Source organism: Sebastes umbrosus, chromosome 3 (genome assembly GCF_015220745.1).
Source record: "Sebastes umbrosus isolate fSebUmb1 chromosome 3, fSebUmb1.pri, whole genome shotgun sequence".
NCBI classification, from domain to species: Eukaryota; Metazoa; Chordata; class Actinopteri; order Perciformes; family Sebastidae; genus Sebastes; species Sebastes umbrosus.
In genome coordinates this window covers 30,268,733-30,284,163 of record NC_051271.1, presented here as the reverse complement: position 1 = coordinate 30,284,163, position 15,431 = coordinate 30,268,733, and the positions used below count along the sequence as shown (strand labels likewise).

At 46.1% G+C, this 15,431-nt stretch overlaps 1 protein-coding gene across 5 annotated transcripts; it reads right to left on the bottom strand.

Moving 5' to 3' along the window:
- Positions 1 to 738: 738 nt before the first annotated feature.
- Positions 739 to 15,253, bottom strand: LOC119485495. 5 transcript variants are annotated; one of them, XM_037765137.1, is made up of 5 exons: positions 15,084 to 15,250; positions 9,240 to 9,295; positions 3,990 to 4,045; positions 1,890 to 2,249; positions 739 to 1,449 (listed from the first exon to the last, which is right to left on the bottom strand). In XM_037765137.1, the coding sequence occupies exons 3-5, from the start codon at positions 4,042 to 4,044 to the stop codon at positions 1,205 to 1,207; spliced, it is 660 nt and encodes a 219-aa protein (XP_037621065.1). In that variant the 5' UTR covers position 4,045; positions 9,240 to 9,295; positions 15,084 to 15,250; the 3' UTR covers positions 739 to 1,204. The 5 variants fall into 5 exon arrangements, with proteins under 5 accessions (XP_037621065.1, XP_037621066.1, XP_037621064.1 ...); XM_037765138.1 differs by lacking the exon at positions 3,990 to 4,045 and having other exon boundaries at positions 15,084 to 15,253; XM_037765136.1 differs by lacking the exons at positions 9,240 to 9,295; positions 15,084 to 15,250 and having other exon boundaries at positions 3,990 to 4,101.
- Positions 15,254 to 15,431: the final 178 nt, after the last annotated feature.

Sequence of the window (15,431 nt, the reverse complement as noted above, 5' to 3'; positions counted from 1 at the left end):
TGAGGACGTCTTTGTCCCACTGGACTCGTCCTGTAAACTGTTCATCCTGAGACTCTGGGACCTCAACACCTTCAAGGAGATGAAACAGGACTGAGGCTTTGAGATCAGCCGACAGTTCACAGTAGATATAAAGTGATTTGGAGGAACTGCCGGTTCTGGGTGTGAACATCCACTCCAGTGTGATGTTGTGGTTCTCCTCTGCCTGATAGGAGGTCTGTTTCACATTCAATTCAAATGGTCCTGTAGAGGAGACAGAGAGGGAAAGTGAGCAGCAGACAAACTGACAACTTGAACATGTCAAACTCCATCTAGAGATGTTTGTCTGAAAGTGTATTTAGTGTTTGTGGATAATAAAGTGAAGGTCAACTAACCAGAGACACAGGAGGTCAGACTGAGGAGCAGCAGGATGCTGTAGATCATCTTCATCCTGTGACAGGAGACAGAAACACATCAGATACAAGTTCAGTTATTACAGGTAGAACAGAGACAATCTACAGTCTGTCTTTAGTCCTCACAGTACTTCTTCCTCTGTGCTACTGATTACACAGGTTTTATAAAGCTCTTTCAGTGACAGACTGCTTCACTGAAGGAAGAAGCAGAGATACTGCAGGTCCTTCTGCTGCTGTTCAGAGCTTCAGTTAACACAGATTATAACTAGACGGTGAATCAGAAGACAACTAAAATATAAAACCTTTAATATGTGATCTGTCTTCACTCCGGTATAAAACTCCATGATGTTGAGAGGTAAAGTTATCAGATCAGTGCGGTCGGCAGCAGCGTCCAATCAGTAACTGATATCCAATAAGGGGGCGTGTCGGTCGGTAAAAGACTTCCGTGAAGGATGCACTGGTTTATCCTCAATCCTCGCTCCTCGGTGCAGAAATAAGAGCTTTGGGACGTTCTTCAAGATGGCGCACCAGAACAACTTCCGGTTCAATCGAGGAGCGAGGAGCGAGGAAACGACAAATAAGAGCTTTGGGATGCACCATCAATTTCAGAACTACGGTGTCCTGTAAGGGACAAACATGGATAATTGCTCCATTCTGGATGGGGATCTGGATGGGGACTACTGCCTTACACATACAACATAGTTAAACATTTTATAAAGCTAAAAATGCTGTGTGTTCTATATTTACACTGTATCTCAAAAACATGCATCATTCTGTGACATTTTATATTTTTGCTCATATTGACAATGCCACTATCATCTCCTCTCTCTGTAATCCTCCAGAGGTATATCCTCCCCCGGGTCATTTAGATTCGGTTGTACGTCTGTTTCATTGTTTCCTCCACAAGGCCTACGAGTACGTTTATGACTGAAGGCAAAGAAGAGTCCAGCACAGAGAGCCAGTAGAGCTGCTGTCAGTACAACGTAGAGGACGATCCTTCCCCGACTCTCTGGTTGTGGTCTCATTGTTGGTGTCGGAGGTTTGGGCTCATCAGCAGCTGCTGTAAAGGACAGAAAATAAAATGTGTCTGATTGTCTGAAGTGGAACCATTTTACTGAAACAGGAAACAAAATAAATCCAGCAGACTGACAAAAGAAAGACTAAATATGATCCTAGTCTTCATCAGCGGTAGCCATGACGTACGTTTTACTGCGTCTGGTAGTCGCTTTCAGTCCAAAATGGCGGAAGCATAGCTCTGCTGCTGGGAGCTGACGTTGTAATGGAACGACCAGTTGACTTTCACTTCTTAGTAATATGTGTTCTTTGGTACAGCTCCAGCAGGGATGAAGCTGAGACTACTTTTATACTAGCTAGCTATGCTAGCTAACCAGTATGACCCCTGCAGCATGCTAACATGCTAAACTAAGATGTGTTTAGCACTAGCAGGGCTGTAGACTCTTAGTCTGGTTTCACTGACTGAGTTCTACTGAATCAACTCACCTGTGACATTGAGGCGACATATCCTAGAGCCACTACCATAACCTGTCCGCACGTCACACTGGTACCAACCAGAGTCATTAATCCTGAGTCTGGACATGTGAAGACTGATTCGTCCGTCTCTGAGGACGTCTTTGTCCCACTGGACTCGTCCTGTAAACTGTTCATCCTGAGACTCTGGGACCTCAACACCTTCATGGAGATGAAACAGGACTGAGGCTTTGAGATCAGCCGACAGTTCACAGTAGATAAATAGTGATTTGGGGGAACTGTTGGTTCTGGGTGTGAACATCCACTCCAGTGTGATGTTGTGGTTCTCCTCTGCCTGATAGGAGGTCTGTTTCACATTCAATTCAAATGGTCCTGTAGAGGAGACAGAGAGGGAAAGTGAGCAGCAGACAAACTGACAACTTGAACATGTCAAACTCCATCTAGAGATGTTTGTCTGAAAGTGTATTTAGTGTTTGTGGATAATAAAGTGAAGGTCAACTAACCAGAGACACAGGAGGTCAGACTGAGGAGCAGCAGGATGCTGTAGATCATCTTCATCCTGTGAGAGGAGACAGAAACACATCAGATACAAGTTCAGTTATTACAGGTAGAACAGAGACAATCTACAGTCTGTCTTTAGTCCTCACAGTACTTCTTCCTCTGTGCTACTGATTACACATGACTGACCAGTGGACTGACACCAAGACAGAAACACTAATGTACTTCTGACACAAGATGGAGCCACTTTAGTAGATTAGATTTTTACAACTGAGGAAGAACAGGAAGTATGATCTGCTTTGAGTTCAACAGTGTTGAACTCTGTAGATCAGATCTCCAACTCCCTCCTCATCAAATGTTATCAGACCGTTCTATACACGTCTCCAGTGATTGTTGTTACTAGGACACCACTAGGACACCACTAGGACACTACTAGGACACCATTAGGACACCACTAGGACACTACTAGGACACCACTAGGACACCACTAGGGCACTACTAGGACACCTATAGGATACTACTAGGACACTACTAGGACACCTCTAGGACACTACTAGGACACCACAAGGACACTACTAGGACACCACTAGGACACCACTAAGACACCACTAGGACACTACTAGGACACCATTAGGATACTACTAGGACACTACTAGGACACCTCTAGGACACTACTAGGACACCATTAGGACACCACTAGGACACTACTAGGACACTACTAGGACACCTCTGGGACACCACTAGGACACCACTAGGACACTACTAGGACACCACTAGGACACTACTAGGACACCATTAGGACACCACTAGGACACTACTAGGACACTACTAGGACACCACTAGGACACTACTAGGACACCATTAGGACACCACTAGGACACTACTAGGACACTACTAGGACACCACTAGGACACCACTTGGACACCATTAGGATACTACTAGCACACCACTAGGACACCACTAGGACACCTCTAGGACACTACTAGGACACCATCAGGACACCACTAGGACACTACTAGGACACTACTAGGACACCACTAGGACACCACTAAGACACTACTAGGACACCACTAGGACACCACTAGGACACCACTAGGACACTACTAGGACACTACTAGGACACCACTAGGACACTACTAGGACACCACTAGGACACCACTAGGGCACTACTAGGACACCTATAGGATACTACTAGGACACTACTAGGACACCTCTAGGACACTACTAGGACACCATTAGGACACCACAAGGACACTACTAGGACACCACTAGGACACCACTAAGACACCACTAGGACACTACTAGGACACCATTAGGATACTACTAGGACACTACTAGGACACCATTAGGACACCACTAGGACACTACTAGGACACTACTAGGACACCACTAGGACACTACTAGGACACCACTAGGACACTACTAGGACACCATTAGGACACCGCTAGGACACTACTAGGACACTACTAGGACACCACTAGGACACCACTTGGACACCATTAGGATACTACTAGCACACCACTAGGACACCACTAGGACACCACTAAGACACTACTAGGACACCACTAGGACACCACTAGGACACCACTAGGACACTAGTGAAGGTCAACTAACCAGAGACACAGGAGGTCAGACTGAGGAGCAGCAGGATGCTGTAGATCATCTTCATCCTGTGACAGGAGACAGAAACACATCAGATACAAGTTCAGTTATTACAGGTAGAACAGAGACAATCTACAGTCTGTCTTTAGTCCTCACAGTACTTCTTCCTCTGTGCTACTGATTACACATGACTGACCAGTGGACTGACACCAAGACAGGAACACTAATGTACTTCTGACACAAGATGGAGCCACTTTAGTAGATTAGATTTTTACAACTGAGGAAGAACAGGAAGTATGATCTGCTTTGAGTTCAACAGTGTTGAACTCTGTAGATCAGATCTCCAACTCCCTCCTCATCAAATGTTATCAGACCGTTCTATACACGTCTCCAGTGATTGTTGTTACTAGGACACCACTAGGACACCACTAGGACACTACTAGGACACCACTAGGACACCACTAGGACACTACTAGGACACCACTAGGACACCACTAGGGCACTACTAGGACACCTATAGGATACTACTAGGACACTACTAGGACACCTCTAGGACACTACTAGGACACCACTAGGACACTACTAGGACACCACTAGGACACCACTAAGACACCACTAGGACACTACTAGGACACCATTAGGATACTACTAGGACACTACTAGGACACCTCTGGGACACTACTAGGACACCATTAGGACACCACTAGGACACTACTAGGACACTACTAGGACACCACTAGGACACCACTAGGACACCACTAGGACACTACTAGGACACCACTAGGACACTACTAGGACACCACTAGGACACCACTAGGACACTACTAGGACACTACTAGGACACCACTAGGACACTACTAGGACACCATTAGGACACCACTAGGACACTACTAGGACACTACTAGGACACCACTAGGACACCACTTGGACACCATTAGGATACTACTAGCACACCACTAGGACACCACTAGGACACCTCTAGGACACTACTAGGACACCATCAGGACACCACTAGGACACCACTAGGACACTACTAGGACACCACTAGGACACCACTAGGACACTACTAGGACACCACTAGGACACCACTAGGACACCACTAGGACACTACTAGGACACTACTAGGACACCACTAGGACACTACTAGGACACCACTAGGACACTACTAGGACACTACTAGGACACCACTAGGACACTACTAGGACACCACTAGGACACCACTAGGACACTACTAGGACACCACTAGGACACTACTAGGACACTACTAGGACACCACTAGGACACCACTAGGACACTACTAGGACACCACTAGGGCACCACTAGGACACTACTAGGACACCACTAGGATACCACTAGGACACCACTATGACACCACTAGGACACCACTAGGACACTACTAGGACACCACTAGGACACTACAAGGATACCACTAGGACACCACTAGGACACTACTAGGACACTACAAGGACACCACTAGGACACTACTAGGACACCACTAGGACACCACTAGGGCACTACTAGGACACCTATAGGATACTACTAGGACACTACTAGGACACCTCTAGGACACTACTAGGACACCATTAGGACACCACAAGGACACTACTAGGACACCACTAGGACACCACTAAGACACCACTAGGACACTACTAGGACACCATTAGGACACTACTAGGACACTACTAGGACACCATTAGGACACCACTAGGACACTACTAGGACACCACTAGGACACTACTAGGACACCACTAGGACACTACTAGGACACCATTAGGACACCACTAGGACACTACTAGGACACTACTAGGACACCACTAGGACACCACTTGGACACCATTAGGATACTACTAGCACACCACTAGGACACCACTAGGACACCACTTGGACACCATTAGGATACTACTAGCACACCACTAGGACACCACTAGGACACCACTAAGACACTACTAGGACACCACTAGGACACCACTAAGACACCACTAGGACACTACTAGGACACCATTAGGATACTACTAGGACACTACTAGGACACCTCTGGGACACTACTAGGACACCATTAGGACACCACTAGGACACTACTAGGACACTACTAGGACACCTCTAGGACACCACTAGGACACCACTAGGACACTACTAGGACACCACTAGGACACTACTAGGACACCATTAGGACACCACTAGGACACTACTAGGACACTACTAGGACACCACTAGGACACTACTAGGACACCATTAGGACACCACTAGGACACTACTAGGACACTACTAGGACACCACTAGGACACCACTTGGACACCATTAGGATACTACTAGCACACCACTAGGACACCACTAGGACACCTCTAGGACACTACTAGGACACCATCAGGACACCACTAGGACACCACTAGGACACTACTAGGACACCACTAGGACACCACTAAGACACTACTAGGACACCACTAGGACACCACTAGGACACCACTAGGACACTACTAGGACACTACTAGGACACCACTAGGACACTACTAGGACACCACTAGGACACTACTAGGACACTACTAGGACACCACTAGGACACTACTAGGACACCACTAGGACACCACTAGGACACTACTAGGACACCACTAGGACACTACTAGGACACTACTAGGACACCACTAGGACACCACTAGGACACTACTAGGACACCACTAGGACACCACTAGGACACTACTAGGACACCACTAGGATACCACTAGGACACCACTATGACACCACTAGGACACCACTAGGACACTACTAGGACACCACTAGGACACTACAAGGACACCACTAGGACACCACTAGGACACTACTAGGACACTACAAGGACACCACTAGGACACTACTAGGACACCACTAGGACACCACTAGGGCACTACTAGGACACCTATAGGATACTACTAGGACACTACTAGGACACCTCTAGGACACTACTAGGACACCATTAGGACACCACAAGGACACTACTAGGACACCACTAGGACACCACTAAGACACCACTAGGACACTACTAGGACACCATTAGGATACTACTAGGACACTACTAGGACACCACTAGGACACCACTAGGACACTACTAGGACACCACTAGGACACTACTAGGACACCACTAGGACACTACTAGGACACCATTAGGACACCACTAGGACACTACTAGGACACTACTAGGACACCACTAGGACACCACTTGGACACCACTAGGATACTACTAGCACACCACTAGGACACCACTAGGACACCACTAAGACACTACTAGGACACCACTAGGACACCACTAGGACACCACTAGGACACTACTAGGACACTACTAGGACACCACTAGGACACTACTAGGACACCACTAGGACACTACTAGGACACTGCTAGGACACCACTAGGACACTACTAGGACACCACTAGGACACCACTAGGACACTACTAGGACACTACTAGGACACCACTAGGACACCACTTGGACACCATTAGGATACTACTAGCACACCACTAGGACACCACTAGGACACCTCTAGGACACTACTAGGACACCATCAGGACACCACTAGGACACCACTAGGACACTACTAGGACACTACTAGGACACCACTAGGACACTACTAGGACACCACTAGGACACCACTAGGACACCACTAGGACACTACTAGGACACTACTAGGACACCACTAGGACACTACTAGGACACCACTAGGACACTACTAGGACACTACTAGGACACCACTAGGACACTACTAGGACACCACTAGGACACCACTAGGACACTACTAGGACACCACTAGGACACTACTAGGACACTACTAGGACACCACTAGGACACCACTAGGACACTACTAGGACACCACTAGGGCACCACTAGGACACTACTAGGACACCACTAGGATACCACTAGGACACCACTATGACACCACTAGGACACCACTAGGACACTACTAGGACACCACTAGGACACTACAAGGACACCACTAGGACACCACTAGGACACTACTAGGACACTACTAGGACACCACTAGGACACTACTAGGACACCACTAGGACACCACTAGGGCACTACTAGGACACCTATAGGATACTACTAGGACACTACTAGGACACCTCTAGGACACTACTAGGACACCATTAGGACACCACAAGGACACTACTAGGACACCACTAGGACACCACTAAGACACCACTAGGACACTACTAGGACACCATTAGGATACTACTAGGACACTACTAGGACACCACTAGGACACCACTAGGACACTACTAGGACACCACTAGGACACTACTAGGACACCACTAGGACACTACTAGGACACCACTAGGACACCACTAGGACACTACTAGGACACTACTAGGACACCACTAGGACACCACTTGGACACCATTAGGATACTACTAGCACACCACTAGGACACCACTAGGACACCACTAAGACACTACTAGGACACCACTAGGACACCACTAGGACACCACTAGGACACTACTAGGACACTACTAGGACACCACTAGGACACTACTAGGACACCACTAGGACACTACTAGGACACTGCTAGGACACCACTAGGACACTACTAGGACACCACTAGGACACCACTAGGACACTACTAGGACACCACTAGGACACTACTAGGACACCACTAGGACACTACTAGGACACCACTAGGACACCACTAGAACACTACTAGGACACCACTAGGACACCACTAGGACACTACTAGGACACCACTAGGGCACCACTAGGACACTACTAGGACACCACTAGGATACCACTAGGACACCACTATGACACCACTAGGACACCACTAGGACACTACTAGGACACCACTAGGACACTACAAGGATACCACTAGGACACCACTAGGACACTACTAGGACACTAGAAGGACACCACTAGGACACTACTAGGACACCACTAGGACACCACTAGGACACTACTAGGACACCACTAGGACACCACTAGGACACTACTAGGACACCACTAGGACACCACTAGGACACTACTAGGACACCACTAGGACACCACTAGGACACTACTAGGACACCACTAGGACACCACTAGGACACTACTAGGACACCACTAGGACACTACTAGGACACCATTAGGACACCGCTAGGACACTACTAGGACACTACTAGGACACCACTAGGACACCACTTGGACACCATTAGGATACTACTAGCACACCACTAGGACACCACTAGGACACCACTAAGACACTACTAGGACACCACTAGGACACCACTAGGACACCACTAGGACACTAGTGAAGGTCAACTAACCAGAGACACAGGAGGTCAGACTGAGGAGCAGCAGGATGCTGTAGATCATCTTCATCCTGTGACAGGAGACAGAAACACATCAGATACAAGTTCAGTTATTACAGGTAGAACAGAGACAATCTACAGTCTGTCTTTAGTCCTCACAGTACTTCTTCCTCTGTGCTACTGATTACACATGACTGACCAGTGGACTGACACCAAGACAGGAACACTAATGTACTTCTGACACAAGATGGAGCCACTTTAGTAGATTAGATTTTTACAACTGAGGAAGAACAGGAAGTATGATCTGCTTTGAGTTCAACAGTGTTGAACTCTGTAGATCAGATCTCCAACTCCCTCCTCATCAAATGTTATCAGACCGTTCTATACACGTCTCCAGTGATTGTTGTTACTAGGACACCACTAGGACACCACTAGGACACTACTAGGACACCATTAGGACACCACTAGGACACTACTAGGACACCACTAGGACACCACTAGGGCACTACTAGGACACCTATAGGATACTACTAGGACACTACTAGGACACCTCTAGGACACTACTAGGACACCACAAGGACACTACTAGGACACCACTAGGACACCACTAAGACACCACTAGGACACTACTAGGACACCATTAGGATACTACTAGGACACTACTAGGACACCTCTGGGACACTACTAGGACACCATTAGGACACCACTAGGACACTACTAGGACACTACTAGGACACCTCTAGGACACCACTAGGACACCACTAGGACACTACTAGGACACCACTAGGACACTACTAGGACACCACTAGGACACCACTAGGACACTACTAGGACACTACTAGGACACCACTAGGACACTACTAGGACACCACTAGGACACCACTAGGACACTACTAGGACACTACTAGGACACCACTAGGACACCACTTGGACACCATTAGGATACTACTAGCACACCACTAGGACACCACTAGGACACCTCTAGGACACTACTAGGACACCATCAGGACACCACTAGGACACCACTAGGACACTACTAGGACACTACTAGGACACCACTAGGACACTACTAGGACACCACTAGGACACTACTAGGACACTACTAGGACACCACTAGGACACTACTAGGACACCACTAGGACACCACTAGGACACTACTAGGACACCACTAGGACACTACTAGGACACTACTAGGACACCACTAGGACACCACTAGGACACTACTAGGACACCACTAGGGCACCACTAGGACACTACTAGGACACCACTAGGATACCACTAGGACACCACTATGACACCACTAGGACACCACTAGGACACTACTAGGACACCACTAGGACACTACAAGGATACCACTAGGACACCACTAGGACACTACTAGGACACTACAAGGACACCACTAGGACACTACTAGGACACCACTAGGACACCACTAGGGCACTACTAGGACACCTATAGGATACTACTAGGACACTACTAGGACACCTCTAGGACACTACTAGGACACCATTAGGACACCACAAGGACACTACTAGGACACCACTAGGACACCACTAAGACACCACTAGGACACTACTAGGACACCATTAGGATACTACTAGGACACTACTAGGACACCATTAGGACACCACTAGGACACTACTAGGACACCACTAGGACACTACTAGGACACCACTAGGACACTACTAGGACACCATTAGGACACCACTAGGACACTACTAGGACACTACTAGGACACCACTAGGACACCACTTGGACACCATTAGGATACTACTAGCACACCACTAGGACACCACTAGGACACCACTAAGACACTACTAGGACACCACTAGGACACCACTAGGACACCACTAGGACACTACTAGGACACTACTAGGACACCACTAGGACACTACTAGGACACCACTAGGACACTACTAGGACACTGCTAGGACACCACTAGGACACTACTAGGACACCACTAGGACACCACTAGGACACTACTAGGACACTACTAGGACACCACTAGGACACCACTTGGACACCATTAGGATACTACTAGCACACCACTAGGACACCACTAGGACACCTCTAGGACACTACTAGGACACCATCAGGACACCACTAGGACACCACTAGGACACTACTAGGACACCACTAGGACACCACTAAGACACTACTAGGACACCACTAGGACACCACTAGGACACCACTAGGACACTACTAGGACACTACTAGGACACCACTAGGACACTACTAGGACACCACTAGGACACTACTAGGACACTACTAGGACACCACTAGGACACTACTAGGACACCACTAGGACACCACTAGGACACTACTAGGACACCACTAGGACACTACTAGGACACTACTAGGACACCACTAGGACACCACTAGGACACTACTAGGACACCACTAGGGCACCACTAGGACACTACTAGGACACCACTAGGACACCACTAGGACACCACTAGGACACCACTAGGACACCACTAGGACACTACTAGGACACCACTAGGACACTACAAGGATACCACTAGGACACCACTAGGACACTACTAGGACACTACAAGGACACCACTAGGACACTACTAGGACACCACTAGGACACCACTAGGGCACTACTAGGACACCTATAGGATACTACTAGGACACTACTAGGACACCTCTAGGACACTACTAGGACACCACTAGGACACCACTAGGACACTACTAGGACACCACTAGGACACCACTAGGACACCACTAGGACACTACTAGGACACCATTAGGATACTACTAGGACACTACTAGGACACCATTAGGACACCACTAGGACACTACTAGGACACCACTAGGACACTACTAGGACACCACTAGGACACTACTAGGACACCATTAGGACACCACTAGGACACTACTAGGACACTACTAGGACACCACTAGGACACCACTAGGACACCACTAGGATACTACTAGCACACCACTAGGACACCACTAGGACACCACTAAGACACTACTAGGACACCACTAGGACACCACTAGGACACCACTAGGACACTACTAGGACACTACTAGGACACCACTAGGACACTACTAGGACACCACTAGGACACTACTAGGACACTGCTAGGACACCACTAGGACACTACTAGGACACCACTAGGACACCACTAGGACACTACTAGGACACCACTAGGACACTACTAGGACACCACTAGGACACTACTAGGACACCACTAGGACACCACTAGGACACTACTAGGACACCACTAGGACACCACTAGGACACTACTAGGACACCACTAGGGCACCACTAGGACACTACTAGGACACCACTAGGATACCACTAGGACACCACTATGACACCACTAGGACACCACTAGGACACTACTAGGACACCACTAGGACACTACAAGGATACCACTAGGACACCACTAGGACACTACTAGGACACTAGAAGGACACCACTAGGACACTACTAGGACACCACTAGGACACCACTAGGACACTACTAGGACACCACTAGGACACCACTAGGACACTACTAGGACACCACTAGGACACCACTAGGACACTACTAGGACACCACTAGGACACCACTAGGACACTACTAGGACACCACTAGGACACCACTAGGACACCATTAGGACACCACTAGGATACCACTAGGACACCACTAGGACACCACTAGGACACTACTAGGACACTACTAGGACACTACTAGGACACCACTAGGACACCACTAGGACACTACTTGGTAGTAGTGGTAGCCAGCCAATAGAGGGTGTATTGTATTACATGTTTATTATTGTATCATAATACATGCAGTGTTGGAAGTACTCAGATCTTGTACTTCAGTAAAAGTAGCAATACTACCATGTAGAAATACTCTGTTACAAGTAAGGGTTAAAAACCCTTCTTAATTAAAAGTGCAAAAGTATTAGCATATGAATATACTTAAAGTACCAAACATAAAAGCACACATTATGCAGAATAATGTTTATTATTGGATTATACTTATTGATGCATTAATGTGTTCATCACTTTAATGTTGCAGCTGGTAAAGCTGATATAAATGACTTTATATACTGCTGGGTAGTTTAATCTATAATAATACATAATTATTATTATATACTGCTGGGTAGTTTAATCTATAATAATAAATCATAATTTATTCCTTGATTATATTTTGTATTAATCTGAATCTGTAAAGTAACTAAAGTTATTAAATCAATGTAGTGGAGTTAAAAGTCTAATATTTCCCTCTGAGATGTAGTGGAGTAGAACATGGAAATACTCAAGTAAAGTACAAGTACCTCAAAAATTGTACTTAAGTACAGTACTTGAGTAAATGTACTTAGTTACTTTCCACCACTGAGTACATGTTATACTGTTGTGTTGTTCTAAGCATTCTTTACTGCTCCTGTTGGAATAAAATAATTGTTGATTATTTAACTGTAAAGTAGTAATGTGGTTTTGATACCTTCACTCTTTTGCATTAAATCATACCGAGATGTTTGCTGAAACTGACAGGATGTGGCAACACAGCCCCACCTAGAAACATTTACACCAGTGTGGAAGTGCTTAGTAGAGTGATGTGTCGAGTTAACAAAGGAAGTTGTCTGAAGCGCTTAGGCTCGTGTTTAGACAAGTGACGTCATTGAAGACGCCCGAAGCTGAAATACAGAATAATGTCTCCCAAACCATAATTTTCCTTTAGTTACACAATCACATCCACTGCCCTGTGCCCGGTTAAACCACTGCCACACATCTGGAACACATCTGTCTGTTTTATACTGTTACGGTCTCAGAAGTGACCGTTCGTTATTGTTTGTATTGTTGTATGTTGCTGTGCTCCTGCCTCTGACGCGTCCCACCTGGTTATCTAATCACCAGCTGGCTGTGCCGCGTGGAAAAGATTTAAAGGCCAGCTGTGACTAGACCAAGGGGGCAGTGATTATCATTGATCTGTTCCCTGTGCCTCTCGATTATTGTTGTAATGTTAACTAGAATGTGTACAGGTCCAACTGGAGTCAGTGGACTTTAGATTGTTGTGTGAGCTGTTAACTAGTCTGAGGTACTCGTTTGTGGTTATATTTATTTGTGAATAGCGCAGTTGTTTAATTTGTCTGTGGTTAGGGATTATTCAGGGCTAGGGTGTGTGCCTTTGTTTTCTCCTTTTCGGCCACCCGAAACCCTCGTTTTCATTTATTATTAATTCAAACTATTGTATGTTTTATTTTTCTTTAATTTCAATCACCATAAATAAACAAGTGATTGCCTGATAACATCGGCTCAATGTTACTTCCTTTACCCCTACACCAACTCCGGGTTGTAACATATACTCTTTGACAAAGTGGTTTCATGAGCACATGAAGTCCAGATGAAGCCTCCTGAAATGAAGCGTTTTGCAAACCAATATGCTGGAGAGCTTCAGTGCTTCATGAAGCTTCATCTCACCATCACTACTACGAGGTCACTATGGAGTGTTTTTATATTCAATAGTTAGAAAAACTAAACCGAAACTAATTTAAGCTGCTGCAGAGCTGTTGCACATTGGTGTTGCACAAAAGACTATAAAAAACAGGAGACGAGTAGTCGTCTCTGTATCATTCACATGACTAGTTAAAATGAGTAATACATCCAGAGTGAAGTCAGGATCAGGAGAAACAGACAGAGAGACAACGAGTCTATAAACTAAACTCCAGAGGAACCTGGTTGTTTGGTTGTTTGTTGATTTGTTTTCTATTTATTTCACTTCATGTCTCTATTCGTTTCTGGTCAGCCACTAAATATAAAACAGTCCAAATTATTCTCACCACATTTCTTCACAAAAATAAAAACATAAACATGATTAATATAATATATCAACTATCTGTATTTCCACATTACCTTGTGTCTCTTCTGTCGCACCACAGGAATAAACTACGAGACTGTGAGCAACACCAGTTCCGCTGCTGCTGGTGTGGTTTTCTGTTTCCTGTTCATCTTTTGAGGTTAACTTTGTTTTTTCAGCTTCAGTCACACAGCAAACTGTTCCAGTTCCAGTTCCAGCTGGTGATTGAAGTCAAAATAATAAATATATGTAATAGTTATATGTATAAATATACAAAAATTTACAATCTAATGAACATTTCTACCGTTTTATAGACTAGACAAGAGTCTATTTGATCCTAAATACAATCTATGTACTTTATGTTGTTGACGTCTGTATGACAATATATTAGCAAAATTATATAA